Below are 21,126 nucleotides of genomic sequence, written 5' to 3'. Positions count from 1 at the left end.
TGCTGAAGTGCCTCTGGTTCTCTGGGCAGAGCAGGATCCATGCGGCGCTGGGGCCGCTGCTGGGAGCAGCTGATGTCACCTGCCGGGGGTCAGTGATGCAAGGCTGTGAGGCAGGCAGCCAGGGCTGCAGGCTGAGAGCGCTGCCTGCTGCTCTTCCCAATAAGGAAATACACAGCCCTGGGGGTGAATCACAAGCAGTGACACAGCAGGGGGCTGGAGAGTTTCAGCATCAAGTGCAGGAAAAGTGAGACTCGGGGCCGCAAGGGGCTGCCTCTGACTTTCACGATCTGGGGAATTTCCCGGGTTTCTCTCATTTCCAAGCAATCCAGGGGCTGCCACATGTTGCATCTCTGCTTTCACAGAGTCATGCAACTGTTTCAGTTGGAAAAGATCATCCTCTAAGATCATCCAGTCCAACCATCAACCCAACACCACCATGGCCATTAAACCATGTCCCCAGGTGCCATGGCCACAGGTTTCTTGCACCCCTCCAGGGATGGGGACTCCACCACCTCCCTGGGCAGCCTGTGCCAATGCCTGACCACTCTTGCAGGGAAGAAATTCTTCCTCATAACCAACCTAAACCTCCCCTGGTGCAACTGGAAGGGTTGCCTTTGCTGTGAGCCACCTTTGACCAGCATCTTCACATCTCCTGGGTAATCTCTTTGCTATGCCTCACTCAGGCATGTTTTTTGTTCTTGTAATATCTACTTCCTGCAATGAAAACTAAAAAAGGCAGGAAAGCAAAAGCCATCTGCTGTGCTCCACTGGACCTTGCCCAAATCCAGTCCCCAGCCCCAATAGTTTGCAAGCTGTAGGGACACAAAGCATCCCCCTCACCCCCAAGTGCAAGCTGAGGACAGTTAATGTGTTAACTACATGAACTTCTTAGATCAATCCTATATTAACCAATGTATTAAAGCACATGCAGCCCTGGAGCTGCACTGCAGTCAGACAGAAAGATGTCTGAAGTCAGAGCCTGGGGTCATTTAGGGGGGGAGGAGGAGAGAAAGGGGGGAGAGAAGCAGCAAAAGTTTTGTGAAAGAAGGAAAAGGAAAGAAAAGACAGAAGAAAAAAAAATAAAAGGAGGGGGAGGAGGGGTGGAAAAAAAGAAAAGTGTTTTTTTTAGCTTGGCAGGATTAAGGGCAAGGGCTGCCAGGGCAGGGGGGGCACTGCCCGTGCTGGCGGCGTGCTCGGGGCGTGATGCCCAGACCCGGCCCCCGCCGGCCGGCCCCGCCCGCCCCCGGCAGCGATAAAAGGCGAGGGCGGCGAGCGGCGGGCAGCAGCTGCGGAGCGGAGCTCGGCACCGACCAGCATCGCTCGCCCCGGGCCAGCACAGCCCCGGCAGCTCGCAGCGCTCACCGCCCCCTCCCCTGCCTCGCAGCAGCAGCCGCAGCAGCCTCCGGGTAAGGGGGTGAGAAGGGATGCGGTGGGATGGAGTGGGGTGCAGTGCAGAACGTGGGGACATGGCATGTGGAGCCTGGCTGGATCTTGTCCTCCCCACCCCGGTTTGCCACAGGCTGCATGCAAAGGATCTACTCAGCCAGGCAGCTCCTTCCAGCAGCCTCCCAGGCACCAGGGCTGTGTTCTGTGGAATGAGATTTGAGCAAATGAAAAATCGCCAAGCTGCACTAAGAGCAGGGCTGGAGGGGGTGTGGAGAGAGCGTGGACTGCATGGGGGGCTCTGAGCACCGCAGGAGACAGCAGCCAGATGTAACTAACCTCCCTCTTCCCTTCTGCCTTCTCCTGCAGAACTGACACCTTGCAAACCTGCTGCAGAAAGCAATGGAAACCATGCATGAGCTGATCCCCTTCGCCAAGGAGATGATGAGCCAGAAGCCCAACAGGAAGATGGTCAAGATGTACATGCTGGGCAGTGCACTGGCGTTCCTCGGGGTGGTTATTGGCCTGGTGGAGACGGTCTGCAGTCCCTTCACCTCTGAAGGGAGGCTAGAAGAGGAGGAGGAGAAGAAACCCACCCAGAGGCCAGAGCAAAAACATCCCCAGAAACAGGAGGATTTGATCTTGGATAAAAGCAAGAAGCCAGTGGCAGCGCAGAGGGCCCTGGTGAGCAGGCAGCCTGGCCTGTAAGAGCCTCATGGCCGAGCAACCAAGCACAAGAGACTCTGCTGTCCCCTCGGTGGTGGTTCCAGCAAGAAGAGAGAAGAGTTGCCTGAAGGAGGAGACCCCAAGTGCAGGACTAGAGAAGGAGTGAATGGTTTTATTTGCTGCTGTGCAGCAGTGGGGAAACAATACCTTTTGTTGGTATAACCCTGTGCAAGATGCACAGCCTGCTTTCTTATTTTTCTTACAGAAGCATTTTACACCATTTTGCAAAAATCAATAAATATTTTCTATGGTACCCTTGCTTTCCAGCTGCCTTTATTTCCAAAGCCTCTCTCTCTCTCCTATGGAGTTTGCAAATAGGGTTTGGGTGTTTTTTTCCCCCTTGCACTTCAGGCTCCTCTCAGTGCAGGGGACCCAAGGATGTGCTGAGGGTGGTGGTTGCCCCCTCCCAGTAAAGCTGCTCTGGGACTGAGGAGGTGGCATTTCTGTACCTTGAACTGCTGCTGCCTTCCAACATGGGCCAGGGGGAGGGCAGGAGGTGGCAAGTCTCACAGGTGACAGCCACATGGCTCTAGTCGGGGGTGGAGCTGTACTTTGTGGGGTTATCTGGGTTTGATGACACAGATTCCTGTCTCAGTCACAGCCCTGTGTGCACAGAACTGCTGAAAGAGTAACACCCAAACCACTGTGTGTCAACCCCCCAGCAGTCCCCTAACATGTGTTGGTTGCTGCACAGCTGAAAGACTTGCAATAAATCTTCTCCCTTCCCTGGGCTCTTTCACAAACCCACCACAGGCACTAAGCTGTGCAGAGTCCCAGTCAGCTTCCAGTGTTAGAGCGGTGCCACAGCTGGGAAAACAGAGGCAGGGAGAGTCCAAGAGGTGTGGAAAGAGGAATCCAAGCCTCAGGGCTGTACCCAGGGCACTGCCAGCCTCGTTAGAGGACTTTCACCTATTTACAAATCTTTCTTGGCCTCAGGAAGAATCTCTCAGGACTGGGTCATGTTAGTCAAACAAACCTCCAGACAGCCACAGCAGAACCATCCTGAGGGTGCTGCAGAAGGGAGGGAAGGGAAATAATCTCTGCTTGTCAGGACTGGGGCAGAAAGCGCCTCTTGGTGTGCTCCATGGCAGGAGGAGCAGACTCCACACCTTGCACAGAAACTGGGAGATGGACCAGTGACATGCCCCTGCCTAGCTAAACACAACCCCTGTGGTACCAACAGCAGGAGATGAGGGAAACTGAGGAAGCTCTGCCTGACTCTAGTGCCAAAGGCATCACTCCTCCCAGAGCTGCACCACTTCAGAATCTGGAGGTCTGAGAAGGCAGCTGAAGTTCACCTCTCCATTTTCATGCCACAGGACCATGCAATTCATTCTGGTGACAATTATTGCTGTAAAAAAAAAACCCCAAAACCAAACCAAAAAGCCCCACAGCAACTCATTGTGGAGGGGGAGACCTGCACACAAAAAAACCTCTGTTCAAGCTTTGGACCAAGCACAAAGCACCTTTGCCTTTGTGGGGAAAAGAGCAGAGGCCAATAAAATGAAAACACAAAAATGGCCTTGAGAAATGCTTCATTTGCTCCATGACCCACTTAGTCCATAACCCAACCTTCGGGTATCTGGCAGGGTTGAACACTTCAGCAGCTCCTTGATAGCCATGGAAATGTCATGGGCAAACACAAAAGCAGCATGCATCAGGAACAGTGTGGCCAGCAGGTGCAGGGAAGTCATTCTGCTCCTGTACTCAGCACTGGTTAGGCCACACCTTGAGTCCTGTGTCCAGTTCTGGGCTCCTCAGTTTAAGAAGGACATTGAGAGACTTGAAGGTGTCCAGAGAAGGGCAATGAGGCTGGGGAGGGGTCTGGAGCACAGCCCTGGGAGGATGAGGCTGAGGGAGCTGGGGTTGCTTAGCCTGGAGAAGAGGAGGTGCAGGAGAGACCTTATTGCTGTCTACAACTACCTGAAGGGAGGCTGGGGGTTGGTCTCTTCTCCCAGGCAACCAGCACCAGAACAAGAGGACACAGTCTCAAGCTGCCCCAGGGGAAGTTTAGGCTGGAGGTGAGGAGAAAGTTCTTCCCAGAGAGAGTTGTTAGCCATTGGGATGTGCTGCCCAGGGAGGTGGTGGAGTCCCCATCCCTGGAGGTGTTCAAGAGGGGATTGGATGTGGCACTTGGTGCCATGGTTTAGTCATGAGGTCTGTAGTGACAGGTTGGATTTGATGATCTTTGAGGTCTCTTCCAACCTTTGTGATTCTGTGAATGCAAGCCTGAAGAAAGCCATCCTCTCACCAGTGTCATCCCCCCTCCCTCAGGGAGGTGGGAGAGGCTCTATCCCTGGAGGTTTTTAAGGCCAGGCTGGATGTGGTGCTGAGCAACCTGATCTAGTATGAGGGATCCCTGCCCATGGCAGGGGAGTTGGAACTAGATGATCCTTGAGGTCCCTTCCAACCCTAACAATTCTATGCTTCTATGAATTCCATCTTTAAGCAGGTTATACATTTGTAACACAGCCTCAAGGACAGGGAAAGCTGAGCTGCAATTCCCTGGGACATGCTTGGTGCATGGATAAAGCAGGGACCTGAGTGGCTGTGGCTGTGTCAGCTGTGAAAATCATATCAGCTCTTGCACATTGCTGTCACTCAGCAGCATCTCTGCTCTGGCAAAGCTAAGCAGTTGATAAATGGATTAAACTGAGTTGAGAATCATGTCTTTGTCCAAGGCAGCTGCGAGCTGTCAGCCACATCAGTCACACCTTGGTTCCCAAGAGGAGCCCTTCTCTGCAAGTTGTAGATGGCTCACCCTGTCCCACTGAACAGAGTGGAACTCAGTGGCATTGAGTGCACCCTCAGCAAGTCTGCAGGTGACACAAAGCTGTGTGGATGCTCCCTCCCTGGAGGTGTTTAAAGCCAGGTTGGATGAGACCATGAGCAACCTGGGGCTAGTGGAAGGTGTCCCTGCCCATGGCAGGGGGGGTTGGAACTAGATGATCTTTAAGGTCCTTTCAACCCAAATCACTCTATCCATCTATGGTAAAGGTGAAGATGGAGCAGGGTTTAAGCAGCCCAGCTCTCAGGTCCTGAGGGGAGTAGGGAGCTCCAGGCAAGCCCACCCAGGATGTCCTCCACTGTTTCTCAGGCTGTCTTCGCACATGATGCCTCCTGGCACCCTGCTGCCCACACCTCCTCTCTCCACAGTTATCCAGTCATGGAGTTTATGAGCTTAAAGCAAAGAGGGTTGGGGAACAATCAAAATAGCTGCAGCTCAGGGGATTAGACAGCTAAAGCAGGCACTGCGCCGCCGGCGCCGCAGCCGCCTCGGTACAGCCTTGCGCTGCAGAGGACAATCTCCTGCCTCCTGACGCAGTGTGAGCCCAGAGGTCACAACCTCCTCTGGATTACCCCAAAAGGTCAGCCCAGGAGGTGAAGCACACATGTCATCACTTCCCCAGCCCTCACAGGACCAGCTCCCTGCAGCATGGTCACTTAGACACATCCATGCCTGGGCTTACCACAAGGACTGCCTGAAGCCTTGTTTAAAGCACACAGCGACCAGTGCAGCCTGCAGGGAGGCTCAGCACCCATTTAGCATCACTTTAACTGTGATGAATGACAGAGCTGCAGTAGATTAAAAGGCTTCAGCAAACTTCCCTGCTCTTCACCCACAGCAGGACTCTCCAGCCCATTTTTCCCAGCCACATCTCCCAAGGACCCTGATGCCTGCATTTCAACAGCAGACAAAGAGAAGGCTCCAGGGAGACCTTAGAGGTGCACTTCAATATCTGAAGGACACCTACAGGAAGGCTGGGGAGGGGCTATCTAGAAGGACTTGTAAGTGATAGGATAAGGGGCAATGGTTTGAAAGTGGAGCAGGGGAGATTTAGGTTGGGCATCAGAAGGAAGCTCTTTGCAATGAGGGTGGTGAGACACTGCAACAGGTTGCCCAGGGGAGGTGGTGGAAGCCCCATCCCTGGAGACATTCGTGGCTGGGGCCCTGAGCAACCTGATCTAGTCCCTGCTTACTGGGTTGGACCTTCAAGGGTCCCTTCCAACCCAATGCAGAAAGCCCTGGCCAGTACAGCTGCCATGAATACAACCCCATGCAACCAGTAAACCACCTCCACACACACTGGGCAGCAGAGCACAGCCAAGGCATTCCAAGAGCCTGAGGCTGAACTGCAAGGAGAAAGTTTAATTGTAAGTGCTGGGATAAAGCAGAGAGCAACCAGATGGAGTAAGATTAGAATAGAATAGAATAGAATAGAATAGAATAGAATAGAATAGAATAGAATAGAATAGAATAGAATAGAATAGAATAGAATAGACCAGGTTGGAAGAGACCTTCAAGATCATTGTGTCCAACCTATCATCCAACACCACCCAACCAACTAAACCATGCAACCAAGCACCCTATCAAGTCTCCTCCTGAACACCTCCAGTGATGGTGACTCCACCACCTCCCCAGGCAGCCCATCCCAATGGGCAATCACTCTCTCTGTGTAAAACTTCCTCCTGACCTCCAGCCTGAACCTCCCCTGGTGCAGCCTGAGACTGTGTCCTCTTGTTCTGGTGCTGGCTGCCTGGGAGAAGAGACCAACCTCTGCCTGTTTACAACCCCCCTTCAGGTAGTTGTAGACAGCAAGAAGGTCTCCCCTGAGCCTCCTCTTCTCCAGGCTAAGCAACCCCAGCTCCCTCAGCCTCTCCTCACAGGGCTGTGTTCCAAGCCCCTCACCAACTTTGTTGCCCTTCTCTGGACTCGTTCCAGCAAGTCAACCTCCTTCCTAAACTGCGGGGCCCAGATGCTAGTGAGGACAGCCCAGGCAAGCTATAGTGCAGAAGCAAATGGTGCATTTAAGACTGAGTTAAGCCCAAATCCTGAGGGATACACTCTGGAGGAGGGCCACACATCACCCAAGGTGTGAGTGTCACATGAGGTGGATTTCTCTTACTCTCTTGCTTTTAGGACTTGTCTGAACCCAGTTCAGTGCAACCCTGCAAGTGAGACATTTCCCTGCTGCATTAAATCCTCAGGAAGATTGCAGCTGGCATGAAATCTGGGGAGCAGATTTCTGTACCCATCCTGCAATACCTCTTCAGAGATCTTATTTCAGCTTGGAGCCATTGTCCAGGCTTTCATCATGTCTCCACAAGGCCACCTAAAACCCAGCAGCCCTCCCTCACAGGCCAGGGGTTTCAAGGGCAGGAGCCATATGTCCTCTCTTGCTATTTGCAGTTTCAACCCTGGATGTTTCAGGAGCTGCCAGGCTAAAATTAGGGGCCCAGATAAGTATATCAGCCTCTGCAACCCAACACCAAGGGCATCTGGAACATGGACATCAGCCAAGATTTAAAGCAGGCACAGTACCAACAATCACATATCAAGGCAGCAACTCCTGATTTGGTCACAGAAGGAAAAAAAAAACCTCAACAACCTCAATCAGTGCTTTTACACAGCTTGAAGATCAGAGTGCTGCCTCTGACCTGGTGGTGAAGCCACAGAATCCCAGCATGGTGAGGGTTGGAAGGGACCTTTGGGGGATCATCCAGTCCAACCCCCCTGCTGAAGCAGGGCACCCACAGCAGCTTGCCCAGGAGCACAATGGCATGGGGAGGTTGGAATCTCTCCAGAGAAGGAGACTCCACAACCTCTCTGGGCAGCCTGCTTCAGGGCTCCAGCACCCACCCAGGAAAGTTTTAGCTCAAGTTTAGGCTGAACCACCGTGTTTCAGTTTGTGCCCATTGCCCCTTGACCTGTCACTGGGCACCACTGAGTCTTGCCCCATCCTCTTGCTCCCCACCCTTCAGCTGTTGATAGCACTCAGAAGATCCCCTCTCAGGCTGCTCTTCTCCAGCCCCCAGGTCTCTCATCTTTAAAAAATCAAACCCAGTCCTTACAACCATCTCAAGTCTTCCTTGGCAACCAAGAGTGCATTTTCCTGGAGCAATGGAGCCGTGACAGTGATGGCAGAACACCAGCACTGTGCCCAGGAGCCCCCGTGAGGCAGTGAGCACACACATCTGTCACAGCCCTCCAGCACCAGGCTGTCACACGTCAGCCCAACATGACAACAGCCAAGGGCAGCCTTTTATAATGGTGATCTCTGCAAAGAAGAGGAATCAGGTCTGGGTTCCTGGTAAAGTATGCTGGGAGAGCTGGGCATGGGAAATGATATCTATGGAATAAAGGAAAGCAAAAGGGAAAGGAAGGAAGGAGGGAAGGAAGGAGGGAAGGGGAAGGAAGGAAGGAGGGAAGGGGAAGGAAGGAAGGAAGGAAGGAAGGAAGGAAGGAAGGAAGGAAGGAAGGAAGGAAGGAAGGAAGGAAGGAAGGAAGGAAGGAAGGAAGGAAGGAAGGAAGGAAGGAAGGAAGGAAGGAAGGAAGGAAGGAAGGAAGGAAGGAAGGAAGGAAGGAAGGAAGGAAGGAAGGAAGGAAGGAAGGAAGGAAGGAAGGAAGGAAGGAAGGAAGGAAGGAAGGAAGGAAGGAAGGAAGGAAGGAAGGAAGGAAGGAAGGAAGGAAGGAAGGAAGGAAGGAAGGAAGGAAGGAAGGAAGGAAGGAAGGAAGGAAGGAAGGAAGGAAGGAAGGAAGGAAGGAAGAAAGAAAGAAAGAAAGAGTCCTCTGCATTTAACAAGGTTTTGCTAAAGGGTTGGAAAAGAAACCCCAACCATCACTCAAAAGCAAAAAGCAGAAGTGATAAACTGAAACCCCAGTTCCTGCCAAGAGCTTTCCAGCTCCTGAGCTGCAGGCACAAACTTGCCCCAGTCCTGCCCTGGAACGTGCTCCCCCGGGCAGCACTGGGCTGGAGGCACAGTGGGGGTTCCCCAGCAGCTCCTCTCTGCCGGTTTGTATCAGAACAAGTCTCCTCCACGCCTGCCCTTCCTCCCAGACAGCTCCAGGCAGCAGTAGCTGAAGAACTACCCCAGGGCAGAACAGGCGGTGCACGCCGAGCACACCCCTTGACCACCACCCTTCAAACAGAGCAGTGATAGAGAAGCGACCTGCAGCGAGGGGATAAATCCAGGGTAATTCGGCTGAAGCCCTTTCAGAAGCTGCAGGCTGCTCTCCTTTGTCCCCAGGACTCCCTCTCACCGGGCTGGGACTGGGCTCCCCGCTGCCGAGGGCAAAGGTTTGGCAGCAGCAGGGCCAGGACCAGCTAAGATCAAACAGCACTTCTCTGCAGTTGCCTCTTCCTGCCCTCCTCTCCCTTTCCTGGCTCCCCACCCCCAGGAAAAGGTTACAAACAAAGTTCTTAAGTTGCAGGGAGCAAAACAAACCCAGGAAAAGCTGTGAGTGGGAGCAGGGAGCAGCAGTGCCCTTGGCAACCAGCAGCCAAGAGCAAATCCATGCTGGCCAGATCCGGCTGCTCCTGCCACCACCGCAGCCCCCAGCCCTCCTGAGGACCACACCACAACCCTGGGGCTCCATCCACACACAGGACACTCTAAATGGCACATACACAAATGTCAGGATGTCCAGTGGGAGGTGTCCCTGCCCAAGGCAGTGGGGGTTGGAACTAGATGATCTTTAGGATCCCTTCTAACCCAAACCATTATAGGATTCTATTTTAAAGCTGCAACAGGGGGAAGAAACTCTCTGGCTGATTATGTAGAGGGGTCTAAGAGGGACAACCACAGCAGTGTGTCCATGGCAGTCAGCCCATGGTGCAGCCCCTTCACTGCACATGAGGCTGTGTCCCCCAAGCTGATAAGGCAGAGGCTGCTCCAGCAGTGCAAGAAGCTCTTGCAGTGTGTCCCCATCCCAGAGCAGTGCTGGTACTCTGGGGTGGAGATCCCAGCAGCAGATGAAAGCTGGAACGGAGTTTATTATCATTGCATAACATTGATGGCATTGGAATTGCTGCTGCCAAGATGAAGGCAGCTCAGGGATGCTGTGTGGTTTTTCCTCAGAAGCAAAGATTCACTTCAAAGTAAGAACAAAGTTCTTGCAACACTCAAAGCAGGAACCACAGCAGCAAGAAGCCTCATTTCTCTGCAGAGAACACTCAGCATTTCACTGCAAACCTCCCTGTGCCTGAGCAGCCCCCTGGGGCTGGGGTGGCTGCATCCCAGGGATGGGCTCAGCTCAGCCCCTGCACCCTCCTCTGCTCACAGGAGTTAAGTAGAAATGAAAATGCAAACCCTGCTGCAGCAGAGCACTTCTGGAGACGTTCATCATAGAATCAGAATAGGTTGGGTTGGAGGGGACCTTAAAGACCATCCAGTGCCAAGCCCCCTGCCATGGGCAGGGACACCTCCCACCAGCCCAGATCATAGAATCATAGAATCAATATGGTTGGAAAAGACCTCAAAGATCACCAAGTCCAACCTGGCACCACAGACCTCATGACTAAACCATGGCACCAAGTGCCACATCCAATCCCCTCTTCAACACCTCCAGGGATGGGGACTCCACCACCTCCCTGGGCAGCACATTCCAATGGCTAACAACTCTCTCTGGGAAGAACTTTCTCCTCACCTCGAGTCTAAACTTCCCCTGGCACAGCTTGAGACTGTGTCCTCTTGTTCTGGTGCTGCTTGCCTGGGAGAAGAGACCAACCCCCTCCTGGCTACAACCTCCCTTCAGGTAGTTATAGACAGCCATAAGGTCTCCCCTGAGCCTCCTCAGCCTGGCCTTGAACATCTCCAGGGGGCATCCACAACCTCCCTTGGCAACCTGTTCCAGCGTCTCACCACTCTCACTGTAAAGAGTCCCTGCTGACCAGCATCTCAGCAATGCCCTGGGGGGGCAGAGGACCTCTGCTGAGGCCCTGCAGCATCCCACCCCCCCTCGGCAGCCCCCCCGGGCGCTCCCCGGCGCCTGACCCACCGCAGGCGAGCAGACCTGGGCTGCGCCTCCCGGCGCGCCCACGGAGGGTGCCCCCGGGAACCAACCCCAACGTTTAACCACCTGCCCCGGGCTGCCTCTGATCTCCTCGGAGTGAAACTTGACGCTGCTCCACGAGGACACACCTCTTCAGGGTGTTGTGCAAAATTCTGCATTTTAACGTAGCACAGGAAATATGAAAAGAGCCGGGCAGAACCCAAACGGCACCGCCGGCTTAGGCCGGGCTGTGCTCCCCCAGGCAGCCCAGCCGAGCTTTTCCCTCTCTCATCCATCCCCCTGCCACCCACCCCTGGGATTTTCCAGTGCTGTGGATGTTGTGGCTCCTCCGCTAACAGGTTTTTAACCGACTGGGCATCGCTGCTTCCCCTCTGGAGCAGCTCTGCAGAGGGGATTATTATTTTTTTTCCCCTCCCTCCTGGATTTCATGCTGGATTTCCTGGCTCCACAGTGGGATGGGTCGGTTGGAAAAGATACTGATTCCCTTTTTGGGACTGGTTTTGGCCTTCTGGTTTTATGCTGCGAGGGAGAATTTCAGACCGGGTGAGTATGGAAAGCGAACCTCTCTCTTTCAGCAAAGATCCCGAAAGCCACACCGGAGCCCCGTGCCCCAGGGACTGCACAGAGCCTGGGCCAAGCCATGCCTCAGCCTCTGTGTGGCAGCTGATGCTGCAAAGCTGTTTTACCAAAGCTTTGGAGCCGAACCGATCCCAAACTTCCCAAGGGAGCAGGCGAGGCGGCGGGGGGGCTGAGGTGGAGAGGGGTCTCAACGCTCTCATTCACCAGCCTGCAGCAAACCAAGCTGGAAACATGGCTTTTAAATGTTGGGGTTTTAAAGTTCTTAGGAGATGGGGTTTAGTAGAGAGTAGCCAAGGGGTTTGTGAGTTGTGTCCTGACTCGGGGGGAAAGCTGTTGAGAGGGTCAAGTGCTCGTCCCTGTGTCGCTGTGCTCACGAGGAGCTGCAGAGAGCTGCTCCTCAGCACAGGTTTTCCAGCTGATGGAAAAGCCATCCTGCTGCTGGACACTCTGCACTTGCATGGAGCATCCTTTTAACTGGCTGAAGGGCATCAGAGGATCCCCTTGATTTCCTTTCTGAATAGTGTTTGGCTGAACTAAATCCCTGTGCCTTGGTCCCCAGAGATGCTGAAAGGGAAGCGGGTGATCGTCACCGGAGCGAGCACGGGGATCGGGGAGCAGATGGCCTACCACCTGGCACGGATGGGAGCCCACATCCTCATCACTGCACGGACAGAGCCCAGGCTGCAGAAAGTAACTGGCAAGCTCAGCACTCTCACACACAGGCACGACCCTGCACACACAAACACCCGGAGGCAGTCTCACATCACAGGGATGTGTGTGGCCATACATCTAATGGGCACGCCACGAACACCAGAGGGGCAGAGTCACACCTGTCCTGCTCTCTGGGGGGCACAGGAACCCCTCTCCTGCAGATACCTGCACTCTGCAGAGCACACAGTATGGTATTTGAACTTGCTTAGTTATGTACACACAGCACACACGCAGCTCCCTCTGCACACACACCCTCATTCCACGGCAGTGATATCCCCTCCTGCTCGCCCCACACACACACACTGCCTTGGGTAATGCTTTCACCAAAGGAACCACTTGCCAGGCTCCCTTTGAAGCTTGAAAGGCTCCAAACACACTCCCAAAACTCCAAACCGCTGTTTTAAGGTGGGGACACATCACAGGGAGCACAGACACCTTTTTTCTGCATGAGGCATGAGGCTTGGCCGGGCAAAGGTTTCTAACCCATGGTGTTGGTGTGGCAGGTGGTGGAGCAGTGCCTGGAGCTGGGAGCAGCCTCTGCACAGTACATCAGTGGCACCATGGAGGACATGGCCTTTGCCAAGCGTGTGGTGAAGGAGGCAGAGACCTTGCTGGGTAGGTTTGCAGCCTGCTCTCCACAAATGAGATGGGAACACTGCATCTTGCCTTGGCCAGGCTGCTTTTTGAGTGGAGAGATGGAGGTGGGCTGAGGCGGGAGAGAGTTGTTCCTAATCCTGCCCTTTGTGGTCCTCCTCCTCCTCCTCTGCCCATCCTCACCACTGCAGCTCAGACTGAACTGCGCTCTCGATTTCAGCCCTGTGCCCTTGTGACATCCTGTTCCAGTATCACAATCCTGGATTTCATCACCCTTAGCTGCTGTGGTCTGAAACCATCCGTCGGGCCCATAGCTATTGCGGTCATGGGGCATGGCCCTGGAAATGCAACAGCTCAGCTCTGTGGGCAGCACCCCCTTCTCCTGCCCTGCACCCACAGACAACTCGAGGGTGACCTCCCTTCTACCATGGCATTTGTGTTTGGAACCAGGAAAAAAGATCAGGATCAACAAAATTTCCAGGCTCTATCCCTGCTCCAGAGGGGACAGGTCACAGCCCTGACCCAAAAACCTAGTTTCTTTTGGTTGCACCCATCCTGCTCTGCTGTGCTGGTTGTAGCCTCATCCCACCCAACACTAATGCCTGCTCCTCTGCTTGCAGGAGGCCTGGACATGCTGATTCTTAACCACGTCGGCACGTCCTACTTTGGGTATTTCAACGGGGACGTGGAGCACGTACGAAAGCTCCTGGAGATCAACTTCCTCAGCTACGTGGCCATGACCACCTCTGCCCTGCCCATGCTGAAGCAGAGCGAGGGCAGCGTCGTGGTGGTCTCATCCATGGCAGGTGAGTGGGGCCCAAGGTAGGTGGCAGGGGAGTGATTCAGTCCCAAGACACTGTGGGCTGATTTTCACAAGCAAGAAGAATGCAGAGACAGCAGGAGCCAGGACTGCTTAATGCACTCCAGCAAATCTTCAACAAACCCAAATCCTGAGCTTTTTTTGTACTCTCTCAGTGGAATTTGTTCCCTGCTGCAATCCAATCGCTCCAGCCCTGTAGTTGAACCCCACAGCCTGGTGTCAGGCTCAGAGCACAGCCTGCAGACCTTCGGTCTCAAACAGGTTGCCCAGAAAAGCTGTGCATGCCCCCTCCCTGGAAGTGCTCAAAGCCAGCTTGCAGGAGGCCTTGAGCAACCCTGGTTTAGGGCAAGGTGTCCCTGCCTATGGCAGGGGGGGGCTGGAACTGGATGAACTTGAAGGTCCCTTCCAACCCCAACCATTCTGTGATTCCACAATTCAGTTTTATGGAGAAAAGAGGAAATGCAACAATTTCTCAGCGTGCTGGTCTCTGCCCATTCATCTTGGTTTGGTAGGTCAAGTTCCTGCTAATATTTGCAGAGTGAGTTATTGACTGACTCTATTCACAAAAAATGACTTAATGAATTTCTATTAAGTCAGGAAACTAAATTGCAAACAGATGTCCCCACTCCCAGCCAGCATCTTGGTCAGTCTGCTGGTGATCAGCTTAGCCCTGTAGTCAGACACAGAGGTAAAGTGTGGTTTACCTCTCCCCTCTGAGGGTTTCATGGCTACCATGGGTTGCTCATGCCCTGGCCCACTGTGTTGTTGGCCTTAAGGCCTAAAAAGAGCTGGAAGCTGATGGGAATGTTTGCAATGCTGCTGCTCAGGTGCCAAGGCAAGACTTCAGTAACAGCAAACTCCCTCTGGGTAAAATACTTTATTGATGAAGGGAAAAGCAGAGGTTTAGCAGCAGCCTTCTGTGCTGTGACACAGCTTCACTCTGCGTCCAGGCAAAGTCGGCTTTCCCTTTACGGTCCCCTACTCTGCAACCAAGTTTGCCCTGGATGGATTTTTCAGCTCCCTGAGGCAGGAATTCATCATTCAGAACATTAATGTTTCCATCACACTCTGCATCCTGGGCTTCATCGATACAGGTAAGATTGGTGCTGTCTGAGCTGATTGATTAGGAGCCAAGCATCACCTGCCCACATCCTTACCCTGCCTCTGCACTCCCTCTGCCAACCTTCTCCCCTGTCACTTCTGCTGCTGCTGCTTCTGCTCTGGCCTGGCTGTAGCCTAAGTGCATGCAAACACATCCTGGTCTCAGGGGAGAATCCAACCCCTCTCATACTAAAAAGTAATCCAACTCATTTCTTCCCCCACACTGTACAAACCCAGCCAGCACTGTTCCGTTAACACCAATGTTGTGCCACCCACCTCCCATTAACAGCGATGCACAAGGCACTTCCCTGCTCTGATGCTTCCTCAGCCCTCTCCTCCCCAGCCCCTTCGTTTCACTTAGCTCAAGCTCAGCTCCTCTTGTGCCCCAGTTTTCCCCCGTTTACTACCCCCAGCGCTGTAAGTGCTCCCCCCCGGGACCCCTCTGTTGTTCCATCGGCTGCATCCCAGCTGGGCTCTGCTCCCCCCTACGACCCCCCGGGCTCGGGCTCCCTTCAGCTCACTCCACCCCAATTCCCTCGGGGTCCGGGTTTATCCCCCAGACCCCCTCCTCTCGGGGCCCCGCTGCTCCCCCCAGACTCCCTGCCTCAGGCCCCCGCTTTGCCCCCAGATCCCCTGCCTCGGGGCTCCGTTCCCCAGACCCCCAACTCAGGGCTCGGCACCCCTCGCAGCTCGTCTCCCTCCCCCGGCTCTGCTTTCCCGGGCCCCTCCTCTCGGGACCCGGTCCCCCTCCCCTCCTAGAGCACCCCTCGGGACCCGGCTCTGCACCGCCAGCGTCCCTCCCCCCGGGTCTGGGTGCCCGGCCCCCCATCTCCTGACCCCTCCTCTCCTGACCCCTCCTCTCCTGACCCCTCCTCTCCTGACCCCTCCTCCCGTTCCTCCTGACCCCTCCCGCAGAGAGCGCGGTGCGCGCGGCCGGGGACGTGCTGCGCGTGCGGCCGGCGCCGCGCGAGGAGTGCGCGCTGGAGATCCTGAAGGGGGCGGCCTTGCGGCGGCGCGAGCTCTACTACCGCTACAGCTCCACGCGGCTGCCGCTGCTGCTGCGCGACTGCGCCGCCGAGCTGCTGGACTACCTGGTGCGGGGCCGCTACCGCCTGGACGGGCCCCAGCGCCCCTAGACGCCACCCTAACGACACCCCGCGCCGCCCCTTCGGACACCGTCCCGATCCCCCCCGCCGCCGCCACCACCGCCTTCCCAGCGCAACCCGCCTCCACGCCGCCCGCCGGCTCGGGAGGGTTTTCCGGCACAACAGCCTCCTCTGCCGGCGGGGATGAAGCCTTGCAGCTGGGCCTTGCCGCCGCGGAGGTCTGTGCGGTGGGGCAGGCATGCCTGCCTGCCTGCCTCCCTCCCCCCGGGCTGGACAGGCCTGCCTGCCTGCCTCCCTCCCCCCGGGCTGGACAGGCCTGCCCTCCCCTCCCCACCTCTGCTTCTGCTTTGAAGAGGTCATTATTGCATTGGTAAATAAGGGGGGGGGGGGGGGGGGGGGCGGGAGGGATGTCGAGATGGACACGGAGTGCAAGGTGGGACAGAGGGAATTCCTAAGCCATGCACTGTCCCATCTGGGTGTTCCTGTGCCCCTCCCCAGGCAGGGGAAAGTGGGAACAAACCCACTGTTAAATAAAATGTACTAACCTAAGAACTCTGTGTGTGTGTTCTGTGGGTTTGTTATCCCTTTTCTGTGCTACTAAATGCAGCTGCAAACAGGCACACCCCCCCCGACTTGCCTTCCACGGCAAGGTTGGATCCGTGCAAGAATCCTTCATCCCTGGAGGCGTTCAAGCTCAAACTCTCGAGGTGAGGAGAAAGTTCTTCCCAGAGGGAGTCGTTAGCCATTGGAATGTGCTGCCCAGGGAGGTGGTGGAGTCCCCATCCCTGGAGGTGTTCAAAAAGGGATTGGATGTGGCACTTGGAGCCATGGTTTAGTAGTCCTGAGGTGTTAGGTGACAGCTTGGACTTGATGTCTTTGAGGTCTTTTCCAACCTTATTGATTCTATGAAACTCAATGGGGCCCTAAGCACCCTGGTGTAGCTGGAGATGTTCCTGCTCACTGCAGGGGAACTGGACAAGGAAATGCCTCTGGGTTAGACGTGCAGTGGGCAGAGGGAAGGGTTTGGCCATCCCATGGAAGCTCAAAGGAGACCTTATTGCTCTCTACAACTATCTGAAGGGAGGTTGTAGCCAGGTGGGGGTTGGTCTCTTCTCCCAGGCAACTAGCACCAGAGCAAGAGGACACAGTCTCAAGCTGCACCAGGGGAAGTGCAGGCTTGGGGTGAGGAGAAAGTTCTTCCCAGAGAGAGTTGTTAGGCATTGGAATGTGCTGCCCAGGGAGGCGGTGGAGTCCCCATCCCTGGAGGTGTTCAAGAGGGGATTGCATGTGGCACTTGGTGCCATGTTTTACTAATAAGGTCTGTGGTGACAGGTTGGACTTGATGATCTTTGAGGTCTCTTCCAACCTTATTGATTCTGTGATTCTGCAATTACACTGAGGGGACACAGGAGCCCCAGCCCCAAAGGCAGCCAGCCACCAAAGCAGCCCACACCCACTGCTCTCTGGTGGTAAAAGCTTTGCAGAGCCTTTCCTTAAATGGTCTCCAGAACCACACCTGAAAATCGTGGCAGGAAAAGGGTGCAAAGGGACAGCCTAAAGTCCAGAGTGAGGTAGGTTAATGTTTGCTAAATCGCAGGCAGTGCAAAGAAAAGGTCCTCCAATAGATACCAGCAAGCTTGTGCAAGATAAGAGGCAGTTCAAAACTGCTACCACTCCCAGCCCCATTTGCAACTCACTGACACATCCACCTCCCCTGGGTCAGAGCTGTGGAGTTTGTCTTGTTCCTGCCTGTACTTCTGCAGAGGGATGGGTCTGCTCCTGAAGATCTTCATCCCCTTACTGGGAGTGGCACTGGCCTTTTATTTGTACTCAGCACCCACGAATTTCAGTGAAGGTAAGTCACTGACAACCAGGCTTGAAACCCATGATCAGGGCGGCTGCTGCCAGTGTGGGCCCACACAGGGTCATTTGAAGGACCTTTTGAAGCTCAGACAGAAAAGCCAAAGCATGGGGAGGCTGAAGGCTGGGAGGGGAGCAGAGGGGTCAGAGCACTCTGTGCTGCACAGGAAGGCTCACAGGATTGTGTTGGGTCTGCTGGGCTGCACTGTAGGTGTCTGAGCTCAGTAAATGATTTATTTAGGCAACAGGCAGCTTTAAACATTTAACCCTTCTGTTAGACACCCCTTGCCATGCCTCAAAGCTGCTCCCAGACCAGACACCTCTCACCAAACTGGAGTTAACAACCAGGCTCCAGGGTGGTGGACACCACGGTGGGGCAATGCTGCTGCCTGCAGCTCCCTGCCCCCAGAGGCGAGGGGCAGGGGGGGCAGAGAGGAGCCGCGGTGCTCATACCCGTGTGGGCTGTGCCAGCTCTGAGCCCTGTGCCAGCTCTGAGCCCTGTGCCCTCCTGTCCAGAGATGCTGCGGGGGAAGCGGGTGATCGTGACGGGCGCCAGCAGCGGCATTGGGGAGCAGATGGCGTATCACCTGGCACGCATGGAAGCTCACCTCCTGCTGACGGCACGCACCGAGGCCAAGCTGCAGAAAGTAAACGGCAAGCAGAGCGTGCTGGGCTGGTAACACATTCACATCCCACAGCCCCACAGGTGGGCAGGATGCAGACATTCACCCAGCCTGGGCACGTGGGGATGCCAGATAGCCACAGACCCATCCCAGAGCTCTCCAGCCACCAGCCTGTGCTAACTTCCCCCATCACAACCACCTGCTTGTTCAGTGCTGACAGCCTCTTTCTCTGCAGTCTTCAGCTGTGAATTCTTATCTCCACCATCAAGTCCACCCAAGCCCTGGTCTGACCAGGTCTTACTCTTTCTCAAAGTCTGAACTGGTTTTGCTTCCTGTATACAACAGAATCAGAATGAAGCAATCCCATCCCCACGTACAGATACTGAATGTTTGGCCCAGGTGGGTCATTGCTTAACTCTGCAGCCAGCAACGTTTTTCTGGACAAGGTGTCCCCTCACATGAAGGGGGAAGGGTTTCCAGCAGGGCAGGGAGATGTGCTGCCCATCCACCCCAAGACAGCAACAGCCTTCAGGGGATGGGAGGGTGTCCATGGAGGGGGACCACTGCCAACAGCATTTTCGCTGTCACCACAGGTTGTGGAGCAGTGCCTCAAGCTGGGTGCTGCCTCTGCCAGCTACGTGAGCGGCTCCATGGAGGACACCACATTCGCTGAGCTGGTGGTGAAGGAGGCTGAGAACACCTGGGGTAGGTGATGGGGAGCTGCCCCTCCCCACTCCCCAGCACACACCCTGCTACACTGCCAGCAAGAAGGTGCTTTGTTTCGAGATGCTGGTTGCTCACAGCAAACATGCTCTGCTTCCAGGAGGCCTGGATATGCTCATCCTAAATCACATTGGCCGCTCCTACTTCAACTACTTTGATGGGGATGTGGAGCACATACGAAAGCTCATGGAGACCAACTTCCTCAGCTACGTGGCCATGACTGTGTCTGCCCTGCCCATGCTGAAGGAGAGTGAGGGCAGCATTGTGGTGGTCTCATCCACAGCAGGTGAGCACACAAGGGGCCAGCTCTCCTGCCCCATATCCCTTCCTCTGCCTGCAAGGGATCCCTGACGCAGCTCTTCTCCAAAGGGCAGAACAAGGACCATAAGGCAAAGAACTGCCCCACTGCGAGTCAGGACCAGCCTGTGATTTATATCCTAGTGCCAAAGTTCAAGGCCTGAGGAAGATTTATATGCTGTGGCCTGTCCTGCAAGCCTCTGCACCCACTGAGTGCCTCCATACACTGCAGGTTGCTTTGTGTGCGTGGTCACACGTTGCACATGCATTAGCTACACACGGGTACACATGCAGGGTACAAGAACATCACCACCCACACCTGAAGGTCCTTCATGCCTTTCTGTGCCATATGTTCCATTTTAAACATTCCTGCATTAAGTTTCTTTCTCTCAAGAACCTATAGGAGTTTACTCAGTCAGCCTAAATTGCATGTTGCAGCTACTTGAAGGACAGAGGAAGGGAGACCAGTGCAGCCTGGTGTCTGCCCAGAAGCCCTGACGCTGTCTCTCTGCTCCAGGTAAAACTGGCACCCCGTTTGCTGCTCCCTATTCTGCAACTAAGTTTGCCTTAGATGGATTCTTTAGCTCCTTGAGGAATGAATTCATCCTGGAGAAGGTCAACGTCTCCATCACACTCTGCATCCTGGGCTACATCAATACAGGTAAGTTCAGTGTCACTGGGGTCCCACCACAGAGCTGAGCCAAGCCAATCCCTGCACCCAGTCCCAGGCTGCTCAGCACACTGCTGCTGGACCCTCCACCTGCAATGGGAACAGGACCCCTGCTGTTTAAAAAGTGTGGTCTGAGACCTTTGGCTCTGCTCTAAGGAGCAGGGGAGGTGGGGATTCGGTCCTGTGGTCACTCAAGAGGTGGAAAGGAACAGTGAAGCACCCTCCTGTGACAGTGATTTTAACCATGCAAGCAGGTCTGGCCCCCAGCACTTGTCAGCTGGTTAGAGGAGGCCACAGACACCCCACTGGAGCTGGTGGTGCTTGTGGTAGCTCCTCCAGCCAACGCTGCTCCTCCATCCCACCCCTGCAGAGAGCGCAGTGCAGGCTGTCTCCCACGTCATCCAGCAGACGCCGGCGCCCAAGGAGGACTGCGCCCTGCAGATCATCCGAGGGGCAGCGCTGCGCCAGCGCGAGCTGCACTACCCACCCCGCCTGGTGAACATCATGCTGCTCCTCAGGGCCCTGGCCCCCGACTTCCTCGACTCCCTCACCAGGAGCAGCTACAACGTGGAGAACATCAAAAGAACATAGGTCCTGCCTGGTGGACACCATGGGCCAGGCACATGGGATTTGGGTCTTCATGCAGCTCCTCCTTTCTCCATGTCACCAGGGCAGCCCCATGCTGATGCACCCTGGTAACCCAAGATGGGATGCACTGGAAGCCTAAGTAATGCACAGGGTGGAAAGCTCCTTCATAGGAATGAGCTCCTGCAGCTGGCTTTTTTTAGTCATGAATTGCTACAACTGGCTTTTTAGTCATGAACTCCTGCAACTGGCTTTTTCCAATCAAGAAGCACACTCAGAGAAGCTCCTGACAGCAGGACCTGCTGCCAGCATCCTGCTCCCCAGAAGGTTCCCTGCTTGACCTCCAGAAACTCTTCCCCCATCCACAGCCACAAAGGCCACGGTGCTGAGCACAGAGGGCAGCCGAGCCCTGGCCCAGAATGAGGGTTTGGGCCAAGCAGAAACCACCCAAAGCCACCCAAAAAGGGCCTTTGACCCAGGAAATGGGTTTTTTAAATCATTTATCCCCCTTCCAGGCTGCTCTTTGTACAAATAAACCCTGTGTTACTACACTG

General features: G+C 54.9%; 3 protein-coding genes across 4 annotated transcripts; all 3 read left to right on the top strand.

The window, feature by feature from the left end:
• Positions 1-1,273: 1,273 nt before the first annotated feature.
• Positions 1,274-2,362, top strand: G0S2 (G0/G1 switch 2). Its single transcript, XM_068159436.1, has 2 exons — positions 1,274-1,406; positions 1,753-2,362. Exon 2 carries the CDS (start codon positions 1,786-1,788, stop codon positions 2,089-2,091), a length of 306 nt encoding a protein of 101 aa, XP_068015537.1. The 5' UTR covers positions 1,274-1,406; positions 1,753-1,785; the 3' UTR covers positions 2,092-2,362.
• An 8,690-nt stretch (positions 2,363-11,052) lies between these two features.
• LOC137451808 (11-beta-hydroxysteroid dehydrogenase 1-like) lies at positions 11,053-16,366 on the top strand. Of its 2 annotated transcripts, none has more exons than XM_068159590.1 (6): positions 11,053-11,446; positions 12,042-12,204; positions 12,697-12,808; positions 13,408-13,593; positions 14,558-14,701; positions 15,624-16,366. In XM_068159590.1, the coding sequence occupies exons 1-6, from the start codon at positions 11,331-11,333 to the stop codon at positions 15,842-15,844; spliced, it is 942 nt and encodes a 313-aa protein (XP_068015691.1). In that variant the 5' UTR covers positions 11,053-11,330; the 3' UTR covers positions 15,845-16,366. The 2 variants fall into 2 exon arrangements, with proteins under 2 accessions (XP_068015691.1, XP_068015692.1); XM_068159591.1 differs by having other exon boundaries at positions 11,054-11,446; positions 12,042-12,172.
• A 1,079-nt stretch (positions 16,367-17,445) lies between these two features.
• LOC137451806 (11-beta-hydroxysteroid dehydrogenase 1-like) lies at positions 17,446-21,123 on the top strand. The gene is made up of 6 exons (XM_068159588.1): positions 17,446-17,669; positions 18,191-18,321; positions 18,891-19,002; positions 19,121-19,306; positions 19,835-19,978; positions 20,358-21,123. Exons 1-6 carry the CDS (start codon positions 17,582-17,584, stop codon positions 20,576-20,578), a joined length of 882 nt encoding a protein of 293 aa, XP_068015689.1. The 5' UTR covers positions 17,446-17,581; the 3' UTR covers positions 20,579-21,123.
• The last annotated feature ends 3 nt before the right edge of the window (positions 21,124-21,126 follow it).

This window comes from Melanerpes formicivorus, unplaced genomic scaffold, assembly GCF_026170545.1.
Source record: "Melanerpes formicivorus ecotype bairdi unplaced genomic scaffold, bMelFor1.0.p_v2 SCAF_46, whole genome shotgun sequence".
NCBI classification, from domain to species: Eukaryota; Metazoa; Chordata; class Aves; order Piciformes; family Picidae; genus Melanerpes; species Melanerpes formicivorus.
Note: the sequence above shows the minus strand (reverse complement) of the source record. Positions and strands in the feature narration are given on the sequence as shown.

Excerpts from the sequence above, each read along its gene's own strand:
- G0S2 (XM_068159436.1), top strand. The coding sequence starts at position 1,786 with ATGGAAACCATGCATGAGCTGATCCCCTTCGCCAAGGAGATGATGAGC.
- LOC137451808 (XM_068159590.1), top strand. The coding sequence starts at position 11,331 with ATGCTGGATTTCCTGGCTCCACAGTGGGATGGGTCGGTTGGAAAAGAT. Across the intron at positions 11,447-12,041 it reads GAGGGAGAATTTCAGACCGG|AGATGCTGAAAGGGAAGCGG; the intron begins GTGAGTATGGAA and ends CTTGGTCCCCAG. Across the intron at positions 12,205-12,696 it reads CTCAGCACTCTCACACACAG|GTGGTGGAGCAGTGCCTGGA; the intron begins GCACGACCCTGC and ends TTGGTGTGGCAG.
- LOC137451806 (XM_068159588.1), top strand. The coding sequence starts at position 17,582 with ATGGGTCTGCTCCTGAAGATCTTCATCCCCTTACTGGGAGTGGCACTG. Across the intron at positions 19,307-19,834 it reads GGTGGTCTCATCCACAGCAG|GTAAAACTGGCACCCCGTTT; the intron begins GTGAGCACACAA and ends TCTCTGCTCCAG. Across the intron at positions 19,979-20,357 it reads CCTGGGCTACATCAATACAG|AGAGCGCAGTGCAGGCTGTC; the intron begins GTAAGTTCAGTG and ends CCACCCCTGCAG.